The sequence below is a fragment of the Artibeus jamaicensis genome, unplaced genomic scaffold (genome assembly GCF_021234435.1).
Source record: "Artibeus jamaicensis isolate MK-2021 breed Jamaican fruit bat unplaced genomic scaffold, CSHL_Jam_final scaffold_1964, whole genome shotgun sequence".
NCBI classification, from domain to species: Eukaryota; Metazoa; Chordata; class Mammalia; order Chiroptera; family Phyllostomidae; genus Artibeus; species Artibeus jamaicensis.
This window is the reverse complement of record NW_026522030.1, coordinates 38,926,028-38,953,864: the sequence shown is the minus strand read 5'-3', so window position 1 is coordinate 38,953,864 and position 27,837 is coordinate 38,926,028. Positions and strand designations below refer to the sequence as shown.

The 27,837-nt window shown below is 41.2% G+C and overlaps 1 protein-coding gene across 1 annotated transcript in view; it reads left to right on the top strand.

Annotated features, from left to right (window-relative positions):
- The window catches only part of PGM5 (phosphoglucomutase 5), a 170,770-nt gene that overhangs the window by 8,306 nt on the left and 134,627 nt on the right, over window positions 1-27,837 (top strand). Inside the window, exons 2-4 of the mRNA XM_037165571.2 lie at window positions 10,098-10,260; window positions 19,341-19,487; window positions 22,444-22,569. Coding sequence (XP_037021466.1) covers window positions 10,098-10,260; window positions 19,341-19,487; window positions 22,444-22,569 — 436 coding nt within the window. The remainder of the gene's footprint in view (window positions 1-10,097; window positions 10,261-19,340; window positions 19,488-22,443; window positions 22,570-27,837) is intronic.

The following is a 27,837-nucleotide window of genomic DNA, read 5'->3' as shown; positions in this document are numbered from 1 at the left end:
CTTGACGTCATTGGAAACAATTTTGTTAGATTGTATTGTGGCAGCTGTCATATCAGCATGCATTTAAAAATAACATCAAAATTGGTGAATTTTGTGCAGCCATTTAAACATTGAAGATGGAAGAAGATATGCAGTATTTCCTGCCTATCACTCTTTATTATTTCAAGAAAAGTAAAAACACAGCTAAAACGCAACAGAAGAGATTTGTGCAGTATATGGAGAAGGTGCTGTGACTGATCAAATGTGTTAGAAGTGGTTTGCGAAGTTTCTCGATTCTATTGACATTTTGGCCAAATAATCCTTTGCTGTGGGGCTGTCTTATGCACTAGAAGATGTTTAGCAGCACCCCTGGCCTCTACCCACTAGAAGCCAGTAGCAGGAGATAGCTGACATACTCAAAATATCCAAATCAATAAAGTTATTGGTGAACATGAAAAATGTGTCTCTTATTTTACGGAAAAAACGTAACAGACTTTTTGGTCAGCCCAATATCTGAGGTCTGTGGGTGTGTATGGTTGGGGAAGGAGGATCCTTTCCCTCTCTCCTTCATATACTTCTCTTTATTAACTAATTATATACATGTGTGCATTGCTTTCATAATTAAACACATCAACAACGAATAATGAAGAAAAAAGAAGCAGCTCTAGATTTGAATCATGGTACTACCATTTGCAACTTGTATGATTATGAAATCACTTAGCCTTCTTTCTTGGGTTTGCGGCCTCATTAACAAAAACAGGGAAAGTAATAATACTTGTCCCCCATATCTTCCAGGGCTATTGGGAAGATTGAATGTGCTAATGTATTATTACCAATTATTTTACTTTTTCGTATAACAATTACCACCAAACAATTTTCCTCTGATGAAAGTAAAAGGACATGTGCACACTGGCTTTTTAGTCTCAGGAGCGTTACTGAAGAGAAGGCACCTGCTGGTGTGGTGACCACATTCACTTTGGGGAGGTTCCTCTTGACCTTTGGTGTTCCTCCATGCTGCTGAAGGCTGGCTGGGGAGGTCGTGACCCCGCCCCTCCCCGCACTACACACACACACACACACGCACACACACGCATGACACACCACTGGCACAGTACTTGAGGTAGCAACAGCTGCTCTGGCATAGACTTTTAACTCAATATAAAGGACTTTTCTTTTAGAGTGGTCTGTGCATTATGTCCTGTTATGAGTTAGCTGTGCCAATGCCATGTTTTCCCACCTTAAAACTTTCTGAGGCTCAGGCTATGTTGAGAGCAGCCCCCTAACCCCAGCTGCCCCACTGCCCACTCCTGAGGCCAAATCTTAAGCTGCTCTTTTCAGGAGTATTTTCGAGCCTAATGGACTGGGCCATGTGAGAGATTATGGAGAGGAACGGGCTCAGCAGAGGCTGAGAGACTCCATGCTAAGCTGCTGAGTGGTCTGAAAATGCACAGCTGCGGCAGCTAGTGATGCTTTCAGCTCTTTCGTCATGCTCTTTGTCAGGGTGCCTGTCTCTGCCGCCCGGCTGAGTGTTTGGTCAGGAGGCAGAATCTGCTTCTGGACAGGCGCTCCCAAACATAAAGTGACAGATGCTAATGTGGAATATAATACAGAAGACCCAGCTTTGCTGTCATAAATAACAGTAAATTGTTTAATCTTGCTGAGTTGTAAATCTATGATAGCCAGAGGTCCTTAGTTCACTGGAACATGCTATAGGGGATAGAGGCACTTAGCAAATGGGCAGTAATTATTTCCTGGCCAGACAGAAAGTGGTCTGATGGATTATTTAAAGATCCATATAAATGTATTTTAATTGATACATATATATTCCCATGAGTGAAAGATACTCATGGGAAAACACAAAGCTATAAAGAAAGGCTGAGATGCCAAAGATTCTGAGTTTTTATTTTGGGAATATATATATATACAGTAACCCTGTATATATGTGTGTATATATATTCATTCTACAGTTAGTCCTATAACTTTATAACTTTAAGTGGAATGACATATAATGCAACCAATTTTACCACAGGATAATTGATGTAAATACAGTTAAGTTCCTTTTGTATCCCATCAATGTTATAACAAGTTGATATTGAACAAAATGATGTTACTCCAGAACCTGTTGTATAAAATTTCTATCTGCCTATAGAGGTGCCACATATAAAATATTCTTAAGAATTTAGGTAGTTTGTCAAGTAGCAGATGTGTGTGTGCACTTGAGCAGAGGATACCCCACCCCCTTGAAGAGATGTATCTTCTTTGCTGGATATATTCAAGAGGAAGATAGAACAGAGTCCCAGACGTCAGGAGAGTTTGAAGACTGACTGCGTAGAATTTGAGGAGGTGACTAAATGTTCCCAAACGAGCTATGTTTCTATGATAATAAATAGGACTTGTGCTGGCACTGGGTGGGCCAGTACAAAGGAACATAGGCAGGGTGTAAGTCCTGCTGTTCTAGGCAGGGGTCTATGCCACAGGGCTGCTTTCCACGGTGAGCTCAACAGCATGGGGAAGTCCGCGGGCCGGCACAGTCTACACCAGGGGGCAGTGCCAGTCAGAGGTGCAGATGGGGGCAATGAGTGGAGGTCTGGGTCAAGGCAAGGGTGCAGACAAGGTCCTGTCACTCCTCACCATGGACTTTGGTAGTTTCTTAGTGAGCAGTTTTGGTGGTTAAAGGAGAAAGAAGACATAATGTATAGTTATGAAAGCATGTTACAACTAATTTTTAATTTAATTATGGGCAAGATATATTCATTTTAACTTATTCCACAGATTGAGTTCAGTCATCAAACATTTTTCAATTTTCACATATAAAAACTTTCAGTGAAAGGACACTTTTTTATTGGTCAATACATTATAGGACATTTAAATAATAGAAGATGCTACAGCCAGTAAAATCATGTGGGAGAATATTCAGTGAGAGAGAGAGACACACTTTAGGGAAGGGCTTGTTATATTAAGTGAAAGATGTAGGCCACACAAATTTTTTTTGTAAAAACATAAAAATATGTAAATGAAAGGAAAGGAAGAAGGGAGGGAAGAGGTGGGAGAGAGACAAAGAGAGAGAGAGAAAATGAAAGAGAAAAAGGGAAAGACCAAAACAGATGGACAAAAAAGACAAGGGGCACACATAAAATGGTAACAGTGGTCATTTTTAGGTTTACTGAGGATTTTTATTTTCCTCTTCCTTATGTGTACTTCTTAAATGTTCAAAAAAGGAACATGCAAATATACATTTTTATAATTAGGAAACCATTAGAGATTAATAAAACAACAAACTCACTCAATTATTATGATTTAAGATATTCAAAATTAAGAGTTGAAGAATGCAAGAGAAATGTATTAGAACTTACTGGGTGTCAGGCCCTGCACTGGGCTTGGCTACATTGGCCTTCATCCTCCATCATGTGATTGTTAGATCTTTTAGATAATAAAGCTGAGACACAGAGGGATTTGGGGTCTTGTCCAAAGTCATATATGAGGGGAGACTCCCCAGATACCTGGAATTATCTTCTGGAGAGTGGGGCGCTTGCAGTACAAGCTTCCCCCACTAGGTGGGTGTTCTAGGAAACCATCTATATCAGTTTATCAGCTGGTGTTGTTGTGAGAGGCTGCGTTCAGCTTCAGTGAATTTTTTGAAGACTCAACCCATTTTCTCATTTCATTACGGGTGATTTATGAGCACATCTGCCCACACTGCATGGAGTGTTCAGCAGTTTTTGACCAAAAACAGCATGACCCCCATGCCCCACCCTCCCTATTCAACCCGATCTCACCCAAAGTGATTTTTTTTTGTTTCCGTGGATGAGAAAAGTTCTCAAAGGGAAACATTTTGCTTATGTGAAAGAGGTGAAACAAAAACAAAAAATGGCGGAAGCACTAAAAGGCATCAGAGTCATTGAGTTCAAAAACTTTTTTTGAGCAGTGGAAAAAAAGTCTCAGTAGGTAAATTGCATCAAATGGAGAGTACTTTGAAGGTGATTGAAGTTTAAACATGTAAGAATAAATACATAATTTTTTAATAAATAGATTCTGGGGTTTTTGGGCCCCCTTACAGCTATTACAGTTAACGTGTGGCAAAGTCAGTTTTTATATCCTTTCCCATTATACCAACATCTCAGTTTATCTGCAGGCACTCAACTCTTCCGTCCTTGACCCAGGTAGATCCAGTTGTTATCATCCTGGTACCCAGGTGGGTTGGTCACTTCATGACATGGTTGGTCACGTTGTGACATGGCAGCAAACAGGGCCCTTTCTTATTTTAGGGAGCCAAACTCTGTACCTTAAGGTAAAAATTTCAGCATTTTTCAAACACTGAATTACCTTATCACTAGGAAGAACCAAAGTTCCAATTCCACTACCCTCATTTTGCACCTTAGGAAAGCAAGATTGTCTGATCCTTTCAGTGAGATCTTAAAAATTGGTGGGCTGATTGAGGAACAGAACTTGGGCCAAACTTCTAGATGCCTGTGAATTTTCTGAACTTGTTCAGATGTTAGGGATCGAATATGAAATCCACATCTTGATTTGGTTCTAATGGACCCTCATCTCTTGCTTCCAGCCCCTGAGTGTGTGTATAAAGACTTCCAGGGACACAGGGAGCTGAGGATGAGTTCCGTTGCTCCCATCTGGTCTCCATGTAACAAAGCATTTAACTGCACAATTATCCACGAGCAACTGGAGAAGTCCCTTGGTGTTTGGGTAACCACATCCATGTCTTGAGTTTGTTATTTCTTGAAATTCCACTTAGCCATCACCTGCTTACTCATGTGCAGTGCTGCTTACGGGCTGGCCCTCCTCTCTGACAGCTGGGACTGAAAGACTGAAGCCCCTGCCATCCATGGCAGTTTGGCTTTGGACTGCCTTTGTAGTTTTTGGTTTTTGTTTAACTGAGAAGATGGGAAACAGTCACCTTTGTGTGTATGACTTTCCAAGCACTTTGGAGGTGGATGTGGTAGTGGCTGTGTGGTCCTGTACAACACTCTCTCTGTGTAGCATCAAGGAAGTTTCTGTTTATTGCTCTCCTCACTCTCTCTGATTTGCTTTGAGACTATAGGGCCATGACGCGGTGAATGGAAGACAGTGAGGAATGTCATGCTTACTCTTCCTTCTCTCTCTTTGGGACTCCTTTTTTTTTTTTTTAAATACTTATTTAAAGCTAAAAGGAAATCATCAAGGGGAAGTCTTATTGAGGGAGTTCACACATGAAAACAATCCTGCCTTCATGGGTAATCCCCTACTGGGGAAAACTGATTTGGAATAAAAATTCTGCATCTCCTCTGAGATTCTAACCTGTGGGTTTAAATTGTACATCGCTGCTCTTTAGGCTTTTAATTTGAGCTAATTAAAAACTGAACTCATGCTAAATCTAATTTAGAAGAGTAGTCAGCAGAATTCTGAAAAGAAGGAGCCATCAGAAATAAAAATCATTAGCAAAATTAGCTGTATGTGCACCTGGTGTGAAGAAATGGAAGTGTTGGGAGAAAGCTTTGTGTAGTAAAACTTTCTCTTTTCAGGACACTGGTCTCTGTCATGTGGAGGGGGGTCCAGATTCCCTCAGCACCTGCTATGCCCACTCATGGGTAGAGCCAACAATAATACAATTTAGGTGAAGTTTAAGGGTGATGAAAGCCACTGGCATCAAGTTAAAGGGTTAGCACAGAGAGATTCTAAGTAACCACGCCATAGGAATGATGGTGATTGCTTGCAGAAGGAGGGCCCACAGCGCCCGCCTTTCCTAATGGTGCCGAAGGACATGTTCCTCAGTAGCAGTAAGGCCCGTCCAGGGAGCTCTAGTGTACCTGCTGCAGGGCTGGGTTGGTTGCCTTCCTCCAGCCAAAGACAGGCCATGTGGTGTGGGAGTGGAGATTCCTCCAGCGAGGTTGCCGCTGAATGGCATGGGTTGCACTCCCCAGCTGTGGACTGTGTTTCACTCAGGAATAGAAGACAGATGTTGCCTGTTCCAATGCTGTAAATGAATCAAAGCCAATTATGGAAGTAGAACATCTTTTCCTTGTAAGGTAGCAGTCTGCTACATTGATAGAGGGCAGTATTTCTAGGACTTTTTCAGAAAGTGAAGTGTCAGTTTAAGGGATAATCTGCCATCTTAGAATGAATTTTAAATGTTGGGGGAAGGGATTGGGATTTGGAGAAGGCAGTAGCATAATTTGGGTCATGTTTAATTTCACAAAGAGTTTCCCTTTATGTAGTTTCATCATAAGTGAATTTTCACAACCCTATACCCTTTTTGCTTTAAAGTTGAAGCTAGCAAGCTTTAGCAGAGTGAGGTGATTTGCTGTAGGTTAGGGACAGAGCCAAGACTCATATCTAGATCTTCTGACTTCAAGTTAACTACTTTTTCTTTATACCACAGATTATATTTATTTGGTCAATATATTTATTATATTTATTTGAGATCTATTACTAGATCTCAAAAACCATATCTTTTCTGGTGTCATTTGTCTTGAGCTAATTGGAAGAGCAAGAATTAACAGAAGAAGAGAAAACAGACAGACCCATGGTGGAGAAGGTGATGTGAAGACAGAGGTGGAGATTGGAGTGATGCAGCCACAAGCCCAGGAACACGGGGCAGCCCGCAGAGCCCAACAAAGTCAGGGAACAGATTATCCCCTAGAGCCCCTAGAGGAAATGCAGCCCTGTGGGGTTTTAGACGTCTAGCCTCCAGAACTGTGAGAGAATAAATTTCTGTTGTTTTAGCCACCAAGTTGATGGTAAAGATTATATCTTTAAGAATAATTCTAAAAATAGGATTGGTAGAAGACTATGAAAAAAAGATACAATAAATTTTCAGGTTCTTGAATGTACAAACTTACTCCTTGAGAGAAGTGACTAAATTGTATTTATTGCTATACCTGCAGAATCTTCAGCCTTGGGTGTAATACTCAGTAGAATGAGTTGAGTAATCAATTAAATTTTAACAAGAGCAGGTAGAACATAATTTATCATGGCTCCGGATAATGACATGAGTCTAATTGTTGCCCTATGTCTTTCCTGTCTCCATACATGGCACCACCATTCATCTAAGTTTAAAGGTAGACAACTGTAAAAGAAAATATCATAAAGTCTAGTGGCTTATAGCAATAACAAATATTTAGTATTTCTTACAGTTTCTTCTGTGGGACAGAAGATGGGTTGTTCTGGCTTGAGATGGGAAGTCTCATGAGGTTGCAGTCATACATTGGTGGGGGCTTTGTCACGTGAAGGCTTGGCTGGGGCTGGAGGGTACGCTGCGAGGTGGCTCACCTTCACGGCTGGCGAGGTGGGGCTGGCTGCTGGTGGGCGGTCTTCGCTCCTCTCCATACAGGTGCCTACACAGGGCTCCGTGACTGGTGTTTTCATGGCACAGTAATTGGTTTGCTCCAGAGTGAACAGTCCAACAGTCCTTGGAAGTCACACACTATGACTTGTCAGTATTCTATTCCTCCAGACCTGCTGTACTCCGTGTGGGTGGGACTCCACCAAGGCGTGAGTGCCAGGAGCAAGGACCACTGCTCCTAATTTTTAGAGTAGCTCCTCTCTTGGAGGCTGGCTGCCATAGCTCCTCTCTTTCATATTTCATTCCACATACATGTTCTGTTCATTCTCCTTCCAAAAAATGTCTCAGAAACAATCACTTCTCTTCATGCCTGTTGCCTGTAGCCTAATCCAAGACATTATTCACACTCAGCCTTTCATCCGATCTTTCTCCTTTTGCTCTTGTCACTCTCAGATGCATTTTTCACATGGTGCCAATTATTCATTTTTTTCAACCAATTCAGTATATTTGAATATATTGAATATATTCAGTAGATATTTTTTCAACTAATTTTGTATTTACTGTGTACTTCCATGCCCAGTTTGTTTTAGAATCTTAAAATATTGCAGTGAATTAACAAAGTCCTTAGAGCTTATACATAGTGGGAAAATGAATAAACATCATGGAAAATATTAGATGGTAATATGTGTAACACAGAAGATTAAAGCAGGGTAAAATACACAGAACAACAGAGAAATTAAAGACTGGTGGGTGCTGTATTATATAGGACTATCAACAGTGCTCTCTCTAATGAGTGGACATCAGAGGAGAAACCCAAAGGACAGGACAGGGTGGGTATATGAATACTCAAGTAAGAGAAGTCGAAGCAAAAGAAAGAACAAACGCAAAAGCCCTGATTGTGTCTGAGGAACAGCAAACCGGCCAGTGTGGCTGAAGCAGAGAGAGGGAGGGAAGTGGCAGGCGATGGGGGTCAGGTCACGTAAGGCCTTGGAGTCTATGATGAAGGCTTTGGCTTTACCTTGGGTTGGTGAGGGACAAGGAGAGCCAGGGGAATGTTTTGCTGACAAGATATACCTTGCCGTTTAACAAGATCATATGGATTGCTCAGTCTGTGATCTTTTAAAATGTAAATGGTATCAGGTCACGTCCATTGCTTAATACCCTTTGATAGATTCCCACTGTACTTAGAATAAAATCCAAGCCCCCTTGGCTATTATTAGTATTGTTATTATTAAAATCAACACCCCGTTATTCTCTGTCATGGAACCCTGCTGACTTCCTTCCTAATATGTATCCAAATTGTTGTTTATTATTATTACATTTATTTGTTTATAACTTGCATTGTCCTCTGAAAAATGTAATCTGGGGATGTTATGGTGTGTGGGTCTTTCATACTAAGTCATCTCAAGAGTGCTTTGTTTTTGGAGCTCTTGTGTTTGCTTTCCGTGGTACATTTTTTCTGTATCTTTCCTCATTGTCATATTTGATCAGTGACCTACCTCCAGCAATGCTATTGTTGGTGCCAGAGTAACTGCTGTTGAGCTCAATGCCAGACCTTGCCTTTGTCTATGGATTACATCAGCACTTCTGAAACTTTTATGGAGAAATTAATTATAGAAGGAAGAAAAAGCATCTTATTAAGATACTGATTCTTGCTCTGACCAGGGTGACTCAGTTGGTTGGGCACCATCCTGCAATGCAAAAGGTCAGCAGTTCAGTTCCTGGCCAGGGCATGTGCCTGGGTTGTGGGTTTCGTCCCAGGTTGGGGTGCATATGAAAAGCAACTGATAGATGTTTCTCTCTCACGTCAATGTTTCTCTTTTGTTTCTAAAAATTAATAAATGAAATCTTTAAAAAAAAGGATACCGATTCTTATTCAGTAGGTCTTGGCTGTGCCTTGAGGTTCTGCATTTCTGCCTGGCTCATTGGTAATGCTCATGCTGCTGCTCCTTTGAGTGATGCTCACCAAGCTTGGTTGAGCGTTAGAATTACCTGTGGAGCCCTGAAAACTACAAACGGTTGGATCCCACTCCCCAGAGACTCCAATATAATTGGTCTGGGTTGCAATCTGAGTACAATGAATTTTCTAGGCTTTGTTAGTGATCTACTTTGTAGCAACGACTGAGAACCACTGGATCGGATGGCATTGGGTCCTATTTTAAAACAAAGCAGACCGAGTAATGCTCTGCAGAGCTGTATTGCTTTTTTCTTTAAAAGTCTAGTTTGTACCTATAGAAAGAGTCTGGCCACACCAGTGGATGACTTAAAGACCTCTGCCTAGCATGACTGGGTAGCTTCTTCAACATGCCCAGCACATGCTGTCACTGAGTGGCCGATATAGAATTCCTGCTTTCAGGAGAGTGGTCATTCCGACTACAATTAAAATGCACTCACTGACATCGAGGCTGTACAAGTCAGGTCCCCTCCTGTGTGAGTATGTGCTGAGCCAGAGGAAGGGATGAAGCATAGACTTGCTTCATTTCTTTTTTCCTTGTAATTTCCAGCATGTTAATGTGCAGTTTTGGAGCCAGAAACAAAGAACTTTTTTTGTGGTTCAAGCTAACCCTTTGGTTGTTAAAAGCAGATGGTTCAAACTACTGCAAATTAATGAGGCAGTTCCAATTTACAGATTAATAATTGACTGCTAGGCGTGAGTGTCCCAAATGGTCTTGGAGACATTGGGCAGAACAGACAGTGCTCAAGCTCTGTCCCCTCCTCATCCCCGCCCACTCAGTTCCTTTTGAAGTGATTTATTTTGTGCTAACAGAGCCTGGGGCACTTTCCTGTTGAAATGTACTTCAATCCATGTAACAGGATTGATTTTTTTTCCTGGTTCATCTAGATTGGACGACTGATTATTGGACAGAATGGCATCTTGTCAACACCTGCTGTTTCCTGCATTATCAGAAAAATCAAGGCAGCTGGTGGAATCATCCTGACAGCCAGCCACTGCCCCGGAGGACCAGGGGGAGAGTTTGGAGTGAAGTTTAATGTTTCCAATGGAGGTATGTGATTCATAATATGTCTTAATTATCATGATTTCTTCCACCTTATGTTATCACAATCCTGCAATGGCCCCCTGATGGTAGCCAGAGTATAGAGGAAATAGCTCAGAAATATCTAGTGAGGTGTCTGTTTAAGTCAGGGATTTCCAGAGAAACACAACCAATAGGATATAAAAAGACTTATTTTAAGGAATTGGCTTATGTGTTTATGGAGGCCGAGAAGCCCCAAGCTCTGCAGTTGGCAAGCTGGAGACTCAGGAGAGCTGATGGAGTGGTCCTGACTGAGTCGAAAGGCCTGAGATGCAGCAGATCTGATGGTGTAAATTCCCGCCCGAGTCTGGGTCTGATGGCAGGAAGGACGGAGGTGTCAGCTCGAAGACAACCAGATCAAGAGGGGGAATTCTCCCCTGGTGTTTTTGTTCTGTGTGGGCCTTCCAAGGACTGGATGAAGCTCGTCACTTGTCTGCTGATTCAAATCTTAATCTTGTCAAGAAACACGCTCAGAGATACATCTGGAATAAGGTTTAATGAAACATCTGGGCTCTCTGTGGCCCAGTCAAATTCACACATGAAATAAATTATCACGATGCCTAAAGTGACAGGACAAGGAAGTGGCATAATGGGATCTTGAACCCATTTGGTCTCTTGGTCCCCTGAACGCCTCCATATAAAGAGTTGAATAAGTTGATGCTTATCTGATATGGAAAGACTCTGGACTGTAGAGTTGGAACATACCCTCCAAGTCATTTAGACTATTATTGTTATTTTACAGGTGAACAAATCAAAGCCCTGAGAGGCTCTTATTTGCTCAAGGTTGTATGGCTGCTCAGGGTTGACAAAAGCCTTTTTTGTCTAAGCCCTGGGCTCTCCTTTTCTACAGTGCTGACTCCTCACTGAAATGCTTAGAATTATTTCACTCTTCTTATAGTCACAGAAATTTATAGCTTGGAGATCCTGGTGGGGTAGGATATGTGTGTGGTATGAACTAAAAAATTTAAGTGTATGAGGTCTGCACAGAAAAAGTCCAGCCATTATTACTATAATGAGAATGGTTTGCACAACATCAATGTACCCTGGCAGCCAAGGAGAGTGGACTGGAATGTGCGTGCATGAACAATGATGATTTTCTGTACTAGTCAGTGGGGGTGGTAGACACTGTTGAGTGAGCATGTGTACTGTTTGGCTGTCCCATTCAAAATTACTGAGTGAGTGGAGCAACAAATTTGCATCAAATTTTGCATTAAGCTCAAACATTCCTTCCTCCACGGAAACTATTCGGATGATTCAGAAGGCTTTCAGGGATGATACGGTGAGTGCAGCACAAATAAAAGTGTGGTGCAAATACTCCAAAGATGGCTGAGAATCTGTTGAAAGTGATCCACATTCCACAAGGCAACAAGCAGAACACCTGAGAATACTGAACAGTACGGACTGCAATCAACAAAGATCAGTGACCAACAGTGCGAGAACTAGAAGCTGATTTGGGGATTCCAATAACTACTGTGTTTGAGATTTCAATGCTGGATCTTGGCATGAAAGGTGTTGTGGCAAAATTTTTTCTGTGGCTTCTGCTACCAGACCGGAAAGAACATCATGCTGCAGTTGCTAAAGACTTGATTCAAACCTCTACTAATGAACCACATTTCCTCCAGAAGGTCATAACTAGAGATGAATCATGGGGAAACTGTGTGAGGTCTCAAGGTGCCTACCTTGAAGGGGACTGCAGTGTCATTGTTCTGTGTACAATGTTTCTTATATATTTATCATCTTCAATAAGTGTCTCTACTTTTCATATTATATGGATGGATACCTTCTGGACAGATCTTGCATATAAGATAGGGAGAATAATGAATGAATATGTGTATCCATTACTTTGTTTTTCATTTTGCTTATCTTTTTTTTCTCTGAAGAATTTTAAGGTGAATTACAGCATGAAGGCATTTTATACCTACGTATTTCTGAATGCACCCCTTGAAAAGAAACAGATATCACACCCAACCAAAATAACACTAATTCCTTAAAATAACCTAAAACTTAATCTATAGTCAAAATTTTCCAATTGTCCCCAAAATGTCATTTATAGTTATTTTGTTTAAACCAGAATTTATCCTAGAACCATGCATTGCATTTGGTTGTTACGTCTCTTAAATCTCTTTCCATCTAGAACACTGAGTCTGTGTGTCTACATGGATAGAAGCTAAATTTTACCTGACAAAGGTTACCACTACAAATGTTTCCCGACTCCAGGCAAACATAGCGCATCCTGAGGGAACAGCATTATTGCCCCCTCCTTGTAGCCATTTTGGATGTTATCCAAACAAGGAAGTTTATTGATGTCAAGCATTTAAAAAAACGCCTTATGAAGTGCCTTCTCACTGAAGGTGTGTTTTGAGGAGCGCTGCTTCACTAAACATCACACCTAGGACCTGAAAGCTGGTCTTGCAGCAGCTAATGGACACTTTGGGAAAAACTGCAGTGTGAAGTATTTTATGCACTAACAGAGAGTGTTGAATGGGCTCAGAAAACAGCAGTTTGTAGAGAAGTGTCATATATAAGCTACCAAACTAAGCAACAGATTTCAAGTAAGAATTTGGAATTAATACCTGACTTCATAACTTACAAGAGCACCCCACTCATCTCTATGATATCCTGTGAGGCATAAAGGAAGTTGTTATTTAAATACCCAATTAGAGGAGGTTTTGAGACCTATTTAATCAAACCTTGAATAAGAGTAGAAGATTGAATTTATCATTTAGCCTTTAACGATGGGGTTGGCCAAAAAGTTTGTTTAGTTTTTTCCATAAAATAAAAGATAGTTTTCATTTTCACCAATAACTTTATTGATTTAGATATTTTGAGTATTTTGACTATTTCCCACTATTGTCTTCTAGTGGGGAGAGGCCAGGGGTGCTGCTAAACATTTTCCAATCATAAGACAGACCCACAATAAAGAATTTTTGGCCAAATTGTCAGTAGTACCAAGAAACTTCACGAACCACTTTTGACACATTCAGTCAGTCACAGCACCTTCTCCATACAATGCACAAATCTTCTTTTGCGTTTCAGTTATGTTTTTACATAAATGAAATAATAAAGCATAATACACCAAAAATATGTATTTTCTTTCATTTTCAATATTAAAATGACTGCACAAAAATTCACCAACTTTGATTAGCTTTTTAAAAATACACACTGATATGACAGCTGTCACAATACAATCTTACAAAATTGTCCTGAGTGAAGTTAAAGGCAACTAAGCACTACTGGAGCCATTGTGTGGAAAAACTAAATGAACTCTTTGGCCAGCCCAATACATTGAAAATTCTCCCTATTACTTTTAATTCTTTATGTTTGCATGGCTTGGCATTATTAATGAAACTAACTTTCCTGATGGCACAGAGAGATTCAGCTGGTCTCTTCCTACTCAAAGTGGAGTGAGGTTTAGCATGACATCCTTCATCTGAAGTTGCAGGCACAGATCTTTTCTATTGTGTGTCATGTGGACACATCATATGGAATAAGTTAAAGGGCTAAATGTATAGAAGAAGTAGGCATATCTGGCAAATTGGGACACATCTGGAGCTGTTGCTTTTAAAATATATTTAGGGAACAGGACTATTCTGAGCATGTTTTTAAGTTGAGGGAAAGATGTTAAAGAACAAATGGAATTAATAATTAAAACAATGATTATTTTTAAAGACTTTTAAAAGGGTTTATTTATTTATTTTTAGAGAGAGGGGGAAGGAGGGAGATTGAGAGAGAGAAAAACATCAATCTGTGGTTGCCTCTCATGTGCCCCCCAGCTGGGGACTGGCCCACAACCCTGGCAAGTGGCCTGACTGGGAACTGAACTTTTGGTTCACAGGTCAGCACTCAACCCATTAAGCCACACCAGCCAGGGCTACTGATCTTTTTTTTTTCCCATGTTCATATAACTTTTATTATAGTATGTTGTTATATTGTTCTATTTTGTTATTATTGTCTTTAATATATCTTATTGATTATGCCATTACAGTTGTCCCATTTCCCCCCTTCATTCCCCTCCACTCTGCACACTCCCTCCCACCCACATTCCCCCCCCTTTAGTTCATGTCCATGTGTCATAAATTTTTTAGCTTTTTAAAAAATTTTTATTTGATTGATTATGCCATTACAGTTGTTCTATTCCCCCCCTTCATTCCCCTCCACCCTGCATCCCCCCACCCCTACCATCCCCCCCTTTAGTTCATGAACACCTGTCTCAAGTTCTTTGGATTCTATATCTCCCATACTATTCTTGCCCTCCCCCTATCTATTTTCTACCTACTGTCTATGCTACTTATTTTCTGTACCTTCTCCCCCCTTCTCCTCCTCCCACTCCCCTGTTGCTAACCCTCCATGTGATCTTCATTTCTATGGTTCTGCTCTCGATCTAGCTGTCCTTTTAGCTTGCTTTTGTTTTAGATGTGGTTGTTAATAACTGTACGTTTGCTGTCCTTTCATTGTTCATATTTTTTATCTTCTTTTTCTTAGACAAGTCCCTTCAACATTTCATAGAAGAAGGGCTTGGTGATGATGAACTCCTTGAACTTGATCTTATCTGAGAAGCACTTTATCTGCCCTTCCATTCTAAATGAAAGCTTTGCTGGATAGAGCAATCTTGGTTGTAGGTCTTTGGATTTCATGACTTGGAATACCTCTTTCCAGCCCCTTCTTGCCTATAAGGTCTCTTTTGAGAAATCAGCTGACAGTCTGATGGGAACTCCTTTGTAGGTGACTGTCCCCCTAGCTCTTGCTGCTTCTAGGATTCTCTCCTTCATTTTAATTTTGGCTAATGTAATGATGATGTGCCTTGGTGTGTTCCTTCTTGGGTCCAACTTCTTTGGGATTCTGAGCGTCCTGAATTTCCTGGAAGTCTATTTCCTTTGCCAGATTGGGGAAATTCTCCTCTATTATTTGTTCAAATAGGTTTTCCACTGGTGGCTGTTCCTTTCCCCCTTCTGGTACCCCTATAATTCAGATGTTGGAGCATTTAAAGATGTCCTGGAGGTTCCTAAGTCTCTCCTCATTTTTTTGAATTCTTGTTTCTTCATTCTTTTCTGGTTGGTCATTTTTATCCTCCTTCTGGTCCACTCCTTTGATTTGAGTCCCAGTTTCCTTTCCATTACTATTGGTTTCCTGTGCATTGCCATTCATTTCAATTAGTTTAGCCTTCATATGTTTCTCTAATTTGTGACTAAAATCAACCAGTTCTATGAGCATCCTGATCACCAGTGTTTCAAATTGTGCGTGCATCTGAAAGTTTTGCTATTTCTTCATCACTTAGATTTATGGGCTCTGGGGCTTTGAGATCTTCTTGAGCTATTTTTGGTCTGTTCGCGCCCATTAAGTATGAGGAGAGGAGCCTTAGGGGCGGGGCGGGGGGTCCTCTAGGGTGGGATTGCTGGGTTGTGACGCTGTAGGTGGTGGTGGGGTCAGAGTGGGGAAATGGCGGCCCCCTCTCCCGCTTCCCGCTGCTGGGTGAGGAGCGAATCCTTAGCTGTTCACTAGGGCAGGGTCGCTCAGGTCGCTGGGTTGTGACGTTGTATGTGGGGGCGGGGTCAGAGCGGGGAAATGGCGGCCGTCTCTGCTGCCTCCCGTCGCTGGGACCCGCTCGGTCCTGTCTCAATGCCCACTCCCTCGCCGGTCTATCTGCGCAGGAATGCACCAGCACAGTCAACCCGCTGCCCTTCACGCTCACCGGATCCGCCGGTCACTCACTCGGTCGGCCCTTTGCAACCCCACTCCTGGGATCCGTGCACCTGAGTCCATCGGACTGAGTTTTCCTGTGCATCCGAGCTCTGCCAGCTGCTGGTCTCGCCCCTCTTACCGGTCAGGCTGAAGAATTCGTTATCAGACTTCCAAAAAGTTCAATTTTCTGTGTTCTGGCTGTGTTTTCTGTTGCTAATATTTTATTGTCTCTAAACTTGGTTGTGTGAGAAAGCGTGGCGTCTCCACCTATGCCTCCATCTTGGCGGAAGTCCGCTACTGCTCTTTTTTAATGCTTACAAGATGCCAGGCTCTATTCACAGAACTTTACACACGTTATCTCATTTAGTCCTTATAATAACCTGATAAAGTCACTGAGAAGTAAAATGGTTAAAAAAAACTTGACCAGCCTCACAGAATAAGCTATGGAGCTCAGAGAGGACCCAGATTCCAAGAAAAGGGGCTGAACCTCTGAGTAAGAAGGCAAAGATGGGGAAAGATCCCACTTTGAGGGGTGCAGATATAGTTGCCTATATTTGTTCAAAAAAGGGAAGAAAATTTTCCTGCTAAGGTCATGAGGCAAGAATAGGGAAATGATGTCATGACTAATGTCAGCAGTGCATCAGAGGGGCAGCCATAGGAGCAGGTGATGGTGATGTCCAGTGTTTGGGAAACAGCTGGATGGGCCTGGCAGAAAATCAAGAGGGCTGGTAGTTCTTTCTGTTTTCCCAGAATCATTAAAACATTTTTATTGTATTTTTTCATTACCACTTGTCCTCCTTATGCCCCTCTCCCCCTGTTGCAGTCACCACACTGTTTTGTCCATGTGTCCTCCACTCCCAACCTCCCACCTGGCAGTTCTCAATAGTGTGTGAGCCGACATCAGACCACTGGGATTAAAATCAGTGTCTGTCAATTACCAGTGATGTGACCTTGATTAAGGTCACCGTTTCCAATTTCAGTTTCCCCATTTGTAAACTGAGGATGATAATAATGCTACTTCATCCACTTTTTGTAAGTGCCTAATTCCATTTGAAGTGTGAGATGTGTCATATTTGTTGCTGCCACTCTGATGCACTGCTAACATTAGTCATGACATCATACGATTGCCTTCTCCTAAGAAGAGGGGTTTAACTTCACCCTGGACATCACTTCTCAGGAATCCTCAACAAATTTCCCAGAGTAGCTTTGCAATACATCTCCATTTATCTCAAGTCCTTTCCCTATTCTTGGCTCATGATCTTAGCAGGCAAACTTTCTTCTTTCTTTTTTTAAACAAATATAGGCAACTATATCTGCACCCCTCACACTTTACACATGTAAATTTCAATACATGTTGGCATGCGTTATTATGTTAACAAGCATAGCTCAAATAGTGGACCATAGGATCCTGCCTGGAATAAGAGATCAATAAATCTAGAATGTGTCGATGGCCTGGGATTAATTAAGTGAAGAGGAGCATGTTCAGCAGAGGTAGAGTAGGATAAATGAAAGATAAGGAATTTGTAGGCTAAGGACACTCAGGTTTGATATTTTTGAAAGAAGGATTTCAAGAGACAGTAATACTTGAGGTATGAGTGTACCAGGCAATTGACCAAAACAAAGAAGAAAATCACTAGAGTGGAAGATGACAAGGAACTTGGAAGTTGTCAAGGAATGCAGAGGTGGTTGATAAGCTCTGAGGTCATCAGCATGAGTGGCCAATAGAAAATTATCTGTGTGCTAGAACTCATTTTACTTTTTGGAAATCTGTGTGCTTTGGCATAAAAACTAAGAGAATTTAAAAAACTGATGGAGATAGAACTAGAACACAATGTGGTGTCCAGAAGACGGGGATATTTATGCAGTCTTTGATCCGGCAAGCATTAGCTTCGTAGAAAAAAATGCAAAAACTGAAAAAGACTGTTTACTTTTTATGTTTTGTAGAAGGGTGAAGTCGAGAAGGGCTATGCTTATCTCTTTTTGGTTCTTACTTTTCGTACATGACAAACAGATGTCAGCGCAGTCGGCTAGGCTCTTCTCTCTCCCACCTACTGGAGTGGTGCTATTGCTGATTGCTGTCTCCCCCACCCCCCAGCTTTATTGAGGTGTAATTGATATACAAAAGACTCGCACATACTTAATGCATGTAACTGAATGAGTTTGGGCACTGTTCCTTTTCTGTGTTCAACGAGCATCTATTGGGAGGCAGCAATAGTGTTGTGCCCTAAAGCAGTCCTGCCAAATAGAAATAAGTTGTGTGTTACATGTGTAATTTAAAATTTTCTAATAGCCTCATGAACAAAGTAAAAAGAAACAGGTAGAATGTTTAATATATTTTGTTTAACCCAATATATCCAAAATGTTATTTCAATCAGTTATTATGAAATTACTAATATGATGTACAATATTTTTCTATTAACTCTTCAAAATTTGGTGTGTAGTTTACAGTTATAGCACACCTCAGTCTGATTAGTCACATTTCAGGTGCTGAATAGCTACTGGCTATTGCATTGGACAGGACAGCTCTAAGGACTGGGATGTGAAAGACACTGAGAAATAATCTGTGTTCAGCAGAATGTTAAAATATAGTTGGTGAGTGAAGTTAATACACAAAGCTACCTAACATCTATCTGTCCTCTATCATTTATATTTTAGATCTTTCAATCTACTTAGTCATTGGATCCCCAAACTTGTTGCAAAAAATGCATTAAGATATAAAAGTTAAAAAAAAAACAAGAAAAAACTAAAGGAGGACAACTATTGTTTTTATGTTCAACTCGTTTCAAGTGTATTACAACTTGTCAACTTGATGAGGAAATTTATTGGATATTTTTAGTTTAAACCCCATTTAAAAACTTGGAGTTCACTAGAGAGTGCGATTTGGGGACATAATTTACCCCGGTACATGCACGCATTGATGAGGTAGCAGACCTAGGAGGAGAAATAACATGTCTCTCCTCTAGGTGCACTTGGGAAGCTGCAGTTTAAACCTGGAACCCCTCACTTCTGCCAAACGCACATCCTGTTTGTGTCTCATATCCTGAATAAAGCTGATTACGTAACCGGGCCTCCCTGGCAGGTGTGAAACTATTTTTAGGGAAGACGTATCATTGCTTAGAAGTGGATTAAAGCAAACAAACAAACATGTAGGTTATGAGGCTCCACAGAACAGGTGAGGCCGACTAAATTTCCTCCGGGGGGATATGTACAGCATAAGAAATACCGAGGCTGATTGAACCGTGAACTCTTGTCTGCTGTTCAGGGAACAAATGGACCTTTTCTCCTGATTGATAGAGGAGGGGGTAACATTTTTTTTCTGATGGAAATTTTAAAGAAATTGATTTTTGTGCTACATTGTTTTCAAATTTTAGGTCCTGCACCAGACGTTGTCTCAGACAAAATTTATCAGATCAGCAAAACAATTGAAGAATATGCTATATGTCCCGATCTTCGAATTGACCTGTCTCGACTAGGAAGACAAGAATTCGACCTGGAGAACAAATTCAAACCATTTAGAGGTAATAGATTATATTCTGAAGAAGTCAGAATAACTCCGTGAGTGGGGTGACTGGTTTCTGCAGGGCAGTACGTGCAGGAAAGTGACTGGGTTATCAACCTTGGGAGTGACACTTGATAAACGGGTATAATTGGAACATGGTGCAGAGGGACCTGAGAACAGACAAGATATTCAGAATTGGCAACTTTCAAAACCACCTTCCAAACTCCGTCATTTTCCACATAGGGAAAGTTTCGTGGCTGACTCTTATAGTGTTCCAAGAATAAGCTGTGCATTGCTTTTCTGAGCAATTAAAGTGAAGATGCTCAAATACCTTTTATAGGTAGAGGAGACCCAGCAGGAGTGGCATAAAAATTTCTCATGAAAGGTAGGCGTTTCTTTTTCGAGCCAGAGCCATGCAGCTCATATTGCTTCAATGCTCAATTGCTGATTACCTGCTCTCTACCAAGCACTGTGTTAGGAACTTTTACGAAAGAATTCAATAAGTACCCAATGGATTTAGGCAAGTGGTTAAAAAACTAAAGAACCAGAATGGAGTTGTCAACTAAAACTTCTAAAGTACTCAGACACCAGCCTTTTATTTTGTAGATTAATAGTGAACCATATAACAACATTAACGTCATTTGTGTATATATCCTTTCCTCCCTCTATTTTATCCTAGTGTTTTTCCCTAAAGGACATATAAATAAAAGCAAGCTAATATTTTTTCACTCCTTTGGTGTCCCTATAAACCTAAAAACAGTTTGTGTTAGGATGGTATTCATATTTTACAAGCAATTTAATTTGGCTAAAAGGATGAAATACCTGGCTCAAAGCAACATGGTATTGGAGGGACAGAGAAGAGCTCGAAATGCACCGTTCAGGGGTTGCAGTGTCGGACCAACTCTATTACACTTTTCTTGAAAGATCTGGAGTGACTCACTCACTTAGCTAGTCAGCAGAAATTATTCAAAGCTACACAATGCTTATTGGAGGCAGCGGAAGCCTGCTTTTATCAACCCGGTTAGGACTGTTCATGTACACACAAACACACACAACACACAATGATTTGGCGGCTAAAAGCAAGGGATGTGTTGTATTAAACACAATGATTTAACTGTGCTTGATTGCATATGTTTGAAGGACTGGACAATGAGATGACTAAGAAAAATCAGGCACTACTATCAAGAAGTTTTTTTTTGTTTATTGATTAATTGATTGATTGATTATATCTTCGCAATTCTATGTAGTTCTCTGAGGGACCTAGATCTGTGGCAAGCTCAGATTCAGGCCCATTGCTTTAGCCATATTGCTAGTCTGGTGAGTTTTTTTAAAAAAATGCTTTGGATACCAGGAGGTGGGTAGAGAGATCTCCTGGCTCCTGAAAAGAATTTGCAGGTAATCGGGATAATTTATGTGCTACATTCTTGGTGTCTTAAATGTTAAGCGGGGCTTGAGTTAACTGGAAACAAATGAGTTCTTGGCATTTCACCTGAAAGGGTGAAGAGCATGAACTTTGTGAAGTGAACTTTCAAATTTTACTGAATTCTCTTCGCTTCCTTGTTTTTTATATTTCTGTTTGGTATTATGTGTTATCTGCTCTAAATACCAAATGTACTTAGGCAAGTGGTTCAAGAATTAAAATACCAGAATGAAATTGCCAAAAACATTATCCAATATTACACAATGAGTAAAACTTTTAATATATTCAATACATGACCTTTTATTTTATAGACTAATATTTTGTTATGGTAAAATATAAATAACAAAGTTTATACTTTTAACCATTTTTAGATGTAGAGTTCAAATAGATTACTTTTTAATTAATTTATCTTAAGGCTTAAAATTTCCTTTATGTCAAAAGATGATTAAAAACTACCTGTGTTCCTTAAAAAGTGATTACATTATATTTGAATGAACACACGTACAACAATGATTTGAGTGCAAGGAAAAATATTTTTAGTTGTGTATTTGGCCAGATGAAGAGAGAATTTCAAATTAAATATTAAAACCTCATCCATTAAATATTGCACCTGGATTTACTAAAAATGATTAAAGATGGATTGGTAATATTTTTAGTGCAGTTGTAAGTATTTCAGGATTCCAAAGTATTTAGTATGTATTTGAAAACTTTGAAAAACAATACATATAAGTTTAACAATTTAACCACAAATTTAAAAAGCTGGGCTCATGGCCAAATTTTAGTGTCTAAAAGTCAAGTAGAAACTTTTCTAGGAAAAGTACTTTCTGAGTATTATGGTGTAATGATCACCAAGTTTGAAAAATGTCATGTATTCTGGTCTTATTTACTTGTCAAATAACTAAAAAGGACATGTTTTGGACTCATGGTCATTGGATGGTGCCAGACATTGAAGCGCATTTATTTAATGAGGATTTCTAAATATCTGGCCTTCACCTTCAAATTGGTACCAGATTGGGTACATGAGAGATGTCACACAAACTCAGGAGTATATCCTTCATCACTAATTCTGAACCTGGGTTGGGCTGGCACAATGGCATTTGGAAAATAGGAGTCACTGCTGAGGTCACCCCTTGATTTGTTTCACGACAGCTGAGTCATTGTTTGGCCAACCCCCTGGGACAGGCCACTGAGTATGCCAAGATGCCTTTCAGCATCAAGGTGGGCACAGTTTTTTAGAGGGAGGTGGTGGAAAGAAGGTGAGTCGGGATAACAGGCACAGTTTTAACTACTTTTTTCTTGTGGTTGATTTTTTACTCACAAAGGAAAATTAACAACTTGGTATTATTTACATCCATATAACCTGAGAAGTTTGGAGCATCTCACTGAGTCTCTGTGGTTTTGTCTGTAAGTGGACACTTGGCCTCGCACATAATGTGTGGGGTTATAATGGGATCGTGGTCAGAGGCTCATATATTAAGGTAGTGATTCTCTTTCACTTTCAAGTATTCTTCATGGTCACAGTTACTGATGTTTCCCTTTGCTTTCCTGTCCTTAGTGGAGATAGTGGACTCAGTGGATATCTATCTCAATCTCCTTCGGACCATCTTTGACTTTAATGCCATCAAAAGTTTGCTGACTGGGCCTGGCCAGCTGAAGATCCGAGTTGATGCGATGCATGGGGGTAAGCTTGTTCACCACTGGGTGGGCGAGAACTGTTAAGGAGCCCTTGACCCATGTGGGATTTCTGGGATTATAAGGAAGGTTGGATTGTAGATATTCACACAACATACATACTTTCAGTTCTTTGGCATGCTCTAGAAAACTTCAGGGCTCTAATTTCTCTTTTATGATGCAAATGAAAACAAAGCTTGAGCAAATAAGTGGGTTGTCACTCTGTGTTTGCTCCTGTGTATTAGGTAGATCTGCTCCATCTCCTGGTACTGGCGGGGTGGCCTTATGTAGCAGGTGACCTGTGGGGCCCAGTGGCACACGCTCTCTCCCATTCCCTGAGCCAGGTGCTCAGTGTCCCTTGTGTGGGTTGTGTACGCCTTCCTGTTGTGCTGTTGACACATCAGTACTTGGGGCTAACCCTCAGTCTGACTGGCAGTGAGGACTGGCCATGACCAGCTGCCGTGCTCGAGTTGAGCCCAAGAAGTGGGGTTTGTCCCAGTGGGCTCTGGTACCTATCAAGACTGCCACTTGGGTGTGCCACCTGTGGAGCTGATTACGTAGTGGTTTGAAGTCAGCCACCAAGTGTTGTTGGCTCTGGGGCCTTACGGGGACTGCTTCAGTGCCAGTGTTAGCTACTGACCGGGACCAGTCTGGTGCTACCTGGTAGGAGCTACAAAGTGATTCAATGTTGGTAGCTACCCGTACTACACCTAGAAGTGTGCGGGAGAAGCCATACTGCTAACAGTGGCTGGCTGCCACCACTACCATGCCTGGGCCACTCAGCAGAAAGCACAGGACACCCTAAGGCCACTCAGTAAATAGGCACAGGGCACAGTGAGGCCAGCCACCATCTACCTGGGGCCTGGGGACCTTTGAGAGTTTTTTAGAAAGACTGCAGGGCCAGCAAGGCTGGCTGTCTGCCTCTGAAAGGGCCTTTGGTCATACCCTGTAAGTTGGGTGGGGTGGGGGTCCCAGGAAGTAGTTGGGGTAGGGGGAGCGGTGTTCATCAGGCTAATGCAGGTTCTGACTTGGCCCTGTGGGTTGAGGACTCACTGCCAGAAAGATGGTGCCTGCCTGCTGTCTGGTTGTGAGGAGGGCTCAACATAGGGACAATAGCAACTGTCCCTCCAGTCCTTGCTCTGAAGCCATACAACTCAGTTTCTTCCTTTACATCTCTGGTGCCCTGTCCCGTTCCCTCAACCTCCACACCCCAGGGTGAGCGCCTACAGGCCCTGTGCTCAGGCCCTTTATGAGTACACCTGGGTTTCCTGTAGCCTTTTGTTTTACTTACAGGAACAAAATCCCTGCTGATTTTCACAGCCAGATGTTATATGGGCACCTCTTTCTGGCTCTGGTGCTGCAAGTTGGGGAGCCCAGTGTGGGGTCGGGACTCCTAGCTTCTCTGGAGGTGAGAGAGCCCTCCTGATTCTCAACTGCTACCTGTGGGCGTGGAGCCGACCCTTTTTGCATCTCTGCTCTGTTACCAGTCTCCAAGGGCTTCTTCTTTACATCCTTAGTTCCAGGACTTCTGGTCAGCCTGTCTTCAGATGGTTGTCTGGGTTGCTTGTCCTATAATTTGGTTCTAATTCTGGTTTGGTCACGGGAGGAGGTGAGCACAGTGTTTACCTACTCAGCCATCTCTTTTTAGTTTTTTTTTTTTGGGGGGGGAGGTATTTAGCACCTATTAATAAATACCACGAATATACTGCTTCTTGTCGATTTTTCAGTGTTGGCCATTATTGGCTTCATATAATGGAAAATGAGTTTGTAGCTTTTATTTTACCCTCTCCACTCACTGGAGTCAAGCACATTTACCTGGGGTAATTATATGACCATTTTGTTAAGATCGGTATCCACTGTCTGTATTACCCTAACATCGCTGAGCCATGCAAAGCATTATAATTATATTTTCTTTACATGATAATTTTTTATTGACTTGGAATTAGTCATTGTCTTGTTTACTCACTGCTTAGTCTTTGTTAAGTGTAGTTATCCTTGTTAACTTCCAAACTCTCCCAGTGTCTGAATGTCTCACTTCACTCTCCTGGAGACCTCTGATCGGCTTCACTCCGCACTGGTTGCTCTGTGAGCTGCTGCCTTCCAGGAATTGTCCCTTACCATCGTTCTAGTAATTCCCTTTACCCCTCTCTTGTGTTGGCTGTCCTCTTTCTGGAACCTTTGCCTTGTTTTCTTGATTAATTCCTGAGTCTTGGAGGAACACCTCCTCCAGGAACTCCGTGAGAGAAGTTCATGGCAGGTGAATGTTTTAAGTCATTGCATATCTGAAAATGCCTTTTATTCTGTGCTTACTCCTAATGGATATTTGTCTGGATGTAGAAATCTAGATTGAATATTATTTTCCTTCAGAAGTTTGAGGGCATTGCTCCCTTATCTTATGGCCATCTTTACTGAACTTCTGGTTTTTAATTCATTCTATGAAATCTTTCTCTTTTTTCTCTGGGCGTTTGTAGAGCCTTTGACTTAACCTTCTGCTGTTTCTACTTCCCACCATAATGAGTCTTAGTGTGGGACCACTTCCCTCTTTTTGGTCGGGCACGCGGGGGATCTTTTTAGTCTGGAGTGCTGTTCCCTTTCATTCTGGGAAAGTTTTCTTGAGTTACTTCTTGGGTGATTTCCTCCATTGTTTTTTCTTTCCTTTCTTTCTAGAATGGCTATTGTTTAGATTCGGGCCCTACAGAACTGATGCTGTCATTGTCCCATCCCCCCTGAACCATGCATTTTTCTTTTCAATATTTTGTAATACTTTCTGGGAGATGTAATTAACTTTATCTCCAATTCTTCCCATCAAGTTTTTCACTTCTGCTCTTATATTTTTCATCTCTCCCAATTTTCTTTCCTTTTCCAAATAATCTTTTTAAAAATAGTTTCTGATTCATGTTTCCTGAATGTCGTATCTCTTTTTTTTAAATAATTTTATTTAGTTATTTTTCAAGTACAGTTTTTTGTCTGTTTCTCCCATCCCAGCCCCCCACCCACCCGCCCCTTGCTCCCCACCTCCCTCCCATTTCCACCCCCCTTAGTTCTCGTCCCTGTGTCCTTCATATTTGTTCCTCAAAATTCCTCCCCTTTTTTCCCCTTCAATTCCCTTCCCTCTCCCCTCTGGTCACTGCCCACTTGTTCTCTATTTCAGTGTCTTGGTTTTTATTCTGTTTGCTTGTTTGTTTTGTTGTTCAGCTTCCTGTTAAAGGTGAGATCATATGGTATTTGTCTTTCAACCCCTGGCCTATTTCACTCAGCGTAATGCTTTCCAGTTCCATCCATGTTGTTGCAAAGGGTAGGAGCTCCTTCTTTCTCTCTGCAGCATAGAATTCCATTGTGTATATGTACCACAATTTTTTGATCCATTCCTTTACTGTCATATCTCTTTTTAATGTTAGATTTGCTGAGGTGATTTATATATATGCAGTAAAAACCCATACCTTGTAGATATACAATTGGCTGAAGTTTGACACATATAAATAGTATAGAACCAATATGACAGTCAAGATATAGAATATTTCCCTCAGTTCAAAATGTTTTCTTGTGGCCTTTTGAAGTCAAACCCATCCTCCTACACTTAGTCCTGGCAGTCACTCATCTCTCAGCTTGCATCACTTTCCTTACCCAGAAAGCCATATAAATGCAAACATACAATAAATGGCCTTTTTCTTCAGGCTTTTTCTGTCAGCATAACATTTCAGAGATGCATTCATGGCATTGTACGTATTCGTGGTTATTCTTTATTAGTACTGAGTAGTATTGCATTGTAGACATGTACCAGTTTGTTTACACATTCACCAGTTCATGTAATTAGGGTTATTTCTAGGTTTTGGCTACTACAAACAAAGCTTCTCTAATCATTGTAACCAAGTCTTTGTATGGATATGTTTTCATTTGTCTTGGATAATTACCTTGCAGTAGGAGTGCTGGCTCACAGGATAAGCAGCCCTACCATTTGCTTTACCAGGAATGTGTGAGGGCCCCCTTATTGATTTGTTAGGCTTCCACTGATACATACTTTAAAGTTTCCTTCTCTCTGAATAGTTTCTGTGTCCTCCAGGTAGTTCCTTACTTTGTTTTAGTCTCATGTTAAATGCATTCCTCGAAAGTTGGGTCATCCTCAGCTCTCTGACGTGTTTATGAGCGAGGCACCGATGAGTTGCCATCATCTCTGAGTCCAGGTGTGGAGCTCATCTTCCACGGGCTCTAATATCTTCTGGGTGGGCTGTTTCATCCTTCCCTAGTAGGCTGGCACTGTTTCCAAGAAAAGGATCTTTCAGGTTCTTTCCTTAGCATTATCTGGCCAGCTTCTATTTCCAAACAGTTTGCGTAATATTTCTGGGTTTGAGCCTCACTGCCTAGCTTGTACTGTGTGTCCATCTCCGAGTCCATCGCTCTGGCAGAGAAATGAAAGACACCAATTGGGCAGATCCAGGCCACCTCCCCAGCATCAGGAGAGGTGGGATTTAGTCATCCCCAGATCACATGGACTGAGATGGGAACAGGGTTGGCTCTTCAAAGGAAACCCGCACTGCTTCTGCTAGAGGAAGGGGAAATGAGGGCTGGGGAGAAAAACTCAAGAGGTGCCTCGCTATTTGAGGTTTGTGTTATATTAATGGAAAGTAAGTGGAAAGCAATCCTTTATATACATTTCAGCTAACAGAATTACATGCCGTCCGCAAACATGCTGTTATCTTTTGTCTCAGACTCTGTTCCCTTGCTCGTAATGTTCCTTTCATTTGGATAGCATATTTTCTCCCTGTCAAATTTATGACCCCCTTTGGGCCCCTATGTAGAAATGCTGCCTCCTTCTGGGAGCCTTACCTGTGGTAATTCTTTCTCTTAAGCCATTTGGTCTGATGATTTTATAAAGACACATTGAATAGCACTCGTCTCACCACTGCAGTCCCTCACCTGTAGATTTGATTCATTCACTATTGGATTAAGAGCCCAGCAATGCAGGAAGTGTGCATTTGAGTCCCTTGAATAGAACGCCCTCTGTTCCTAACATAGGGATTTCATATTAGGCAAGCCGTGAATGTGTGCTGAACTGGAAAACCCTATTCCTTAGGTTTATTTTATAAAATGTGCTTAGTTTTATATGCTCCAGTTTTACAGTGTTTAATAATGCACTTGGCAGAGTCACCACAATTGCAGAGACAAAGAACATTGTAAAAGCCTGTTACTGCTTTTGCATCTATTTAGCTAAAGCTTTTAATACACAAAAAGCAATGGGCAGTGAATCATTATAAAGTAGTTCATTTCTTTCTGGCAACAT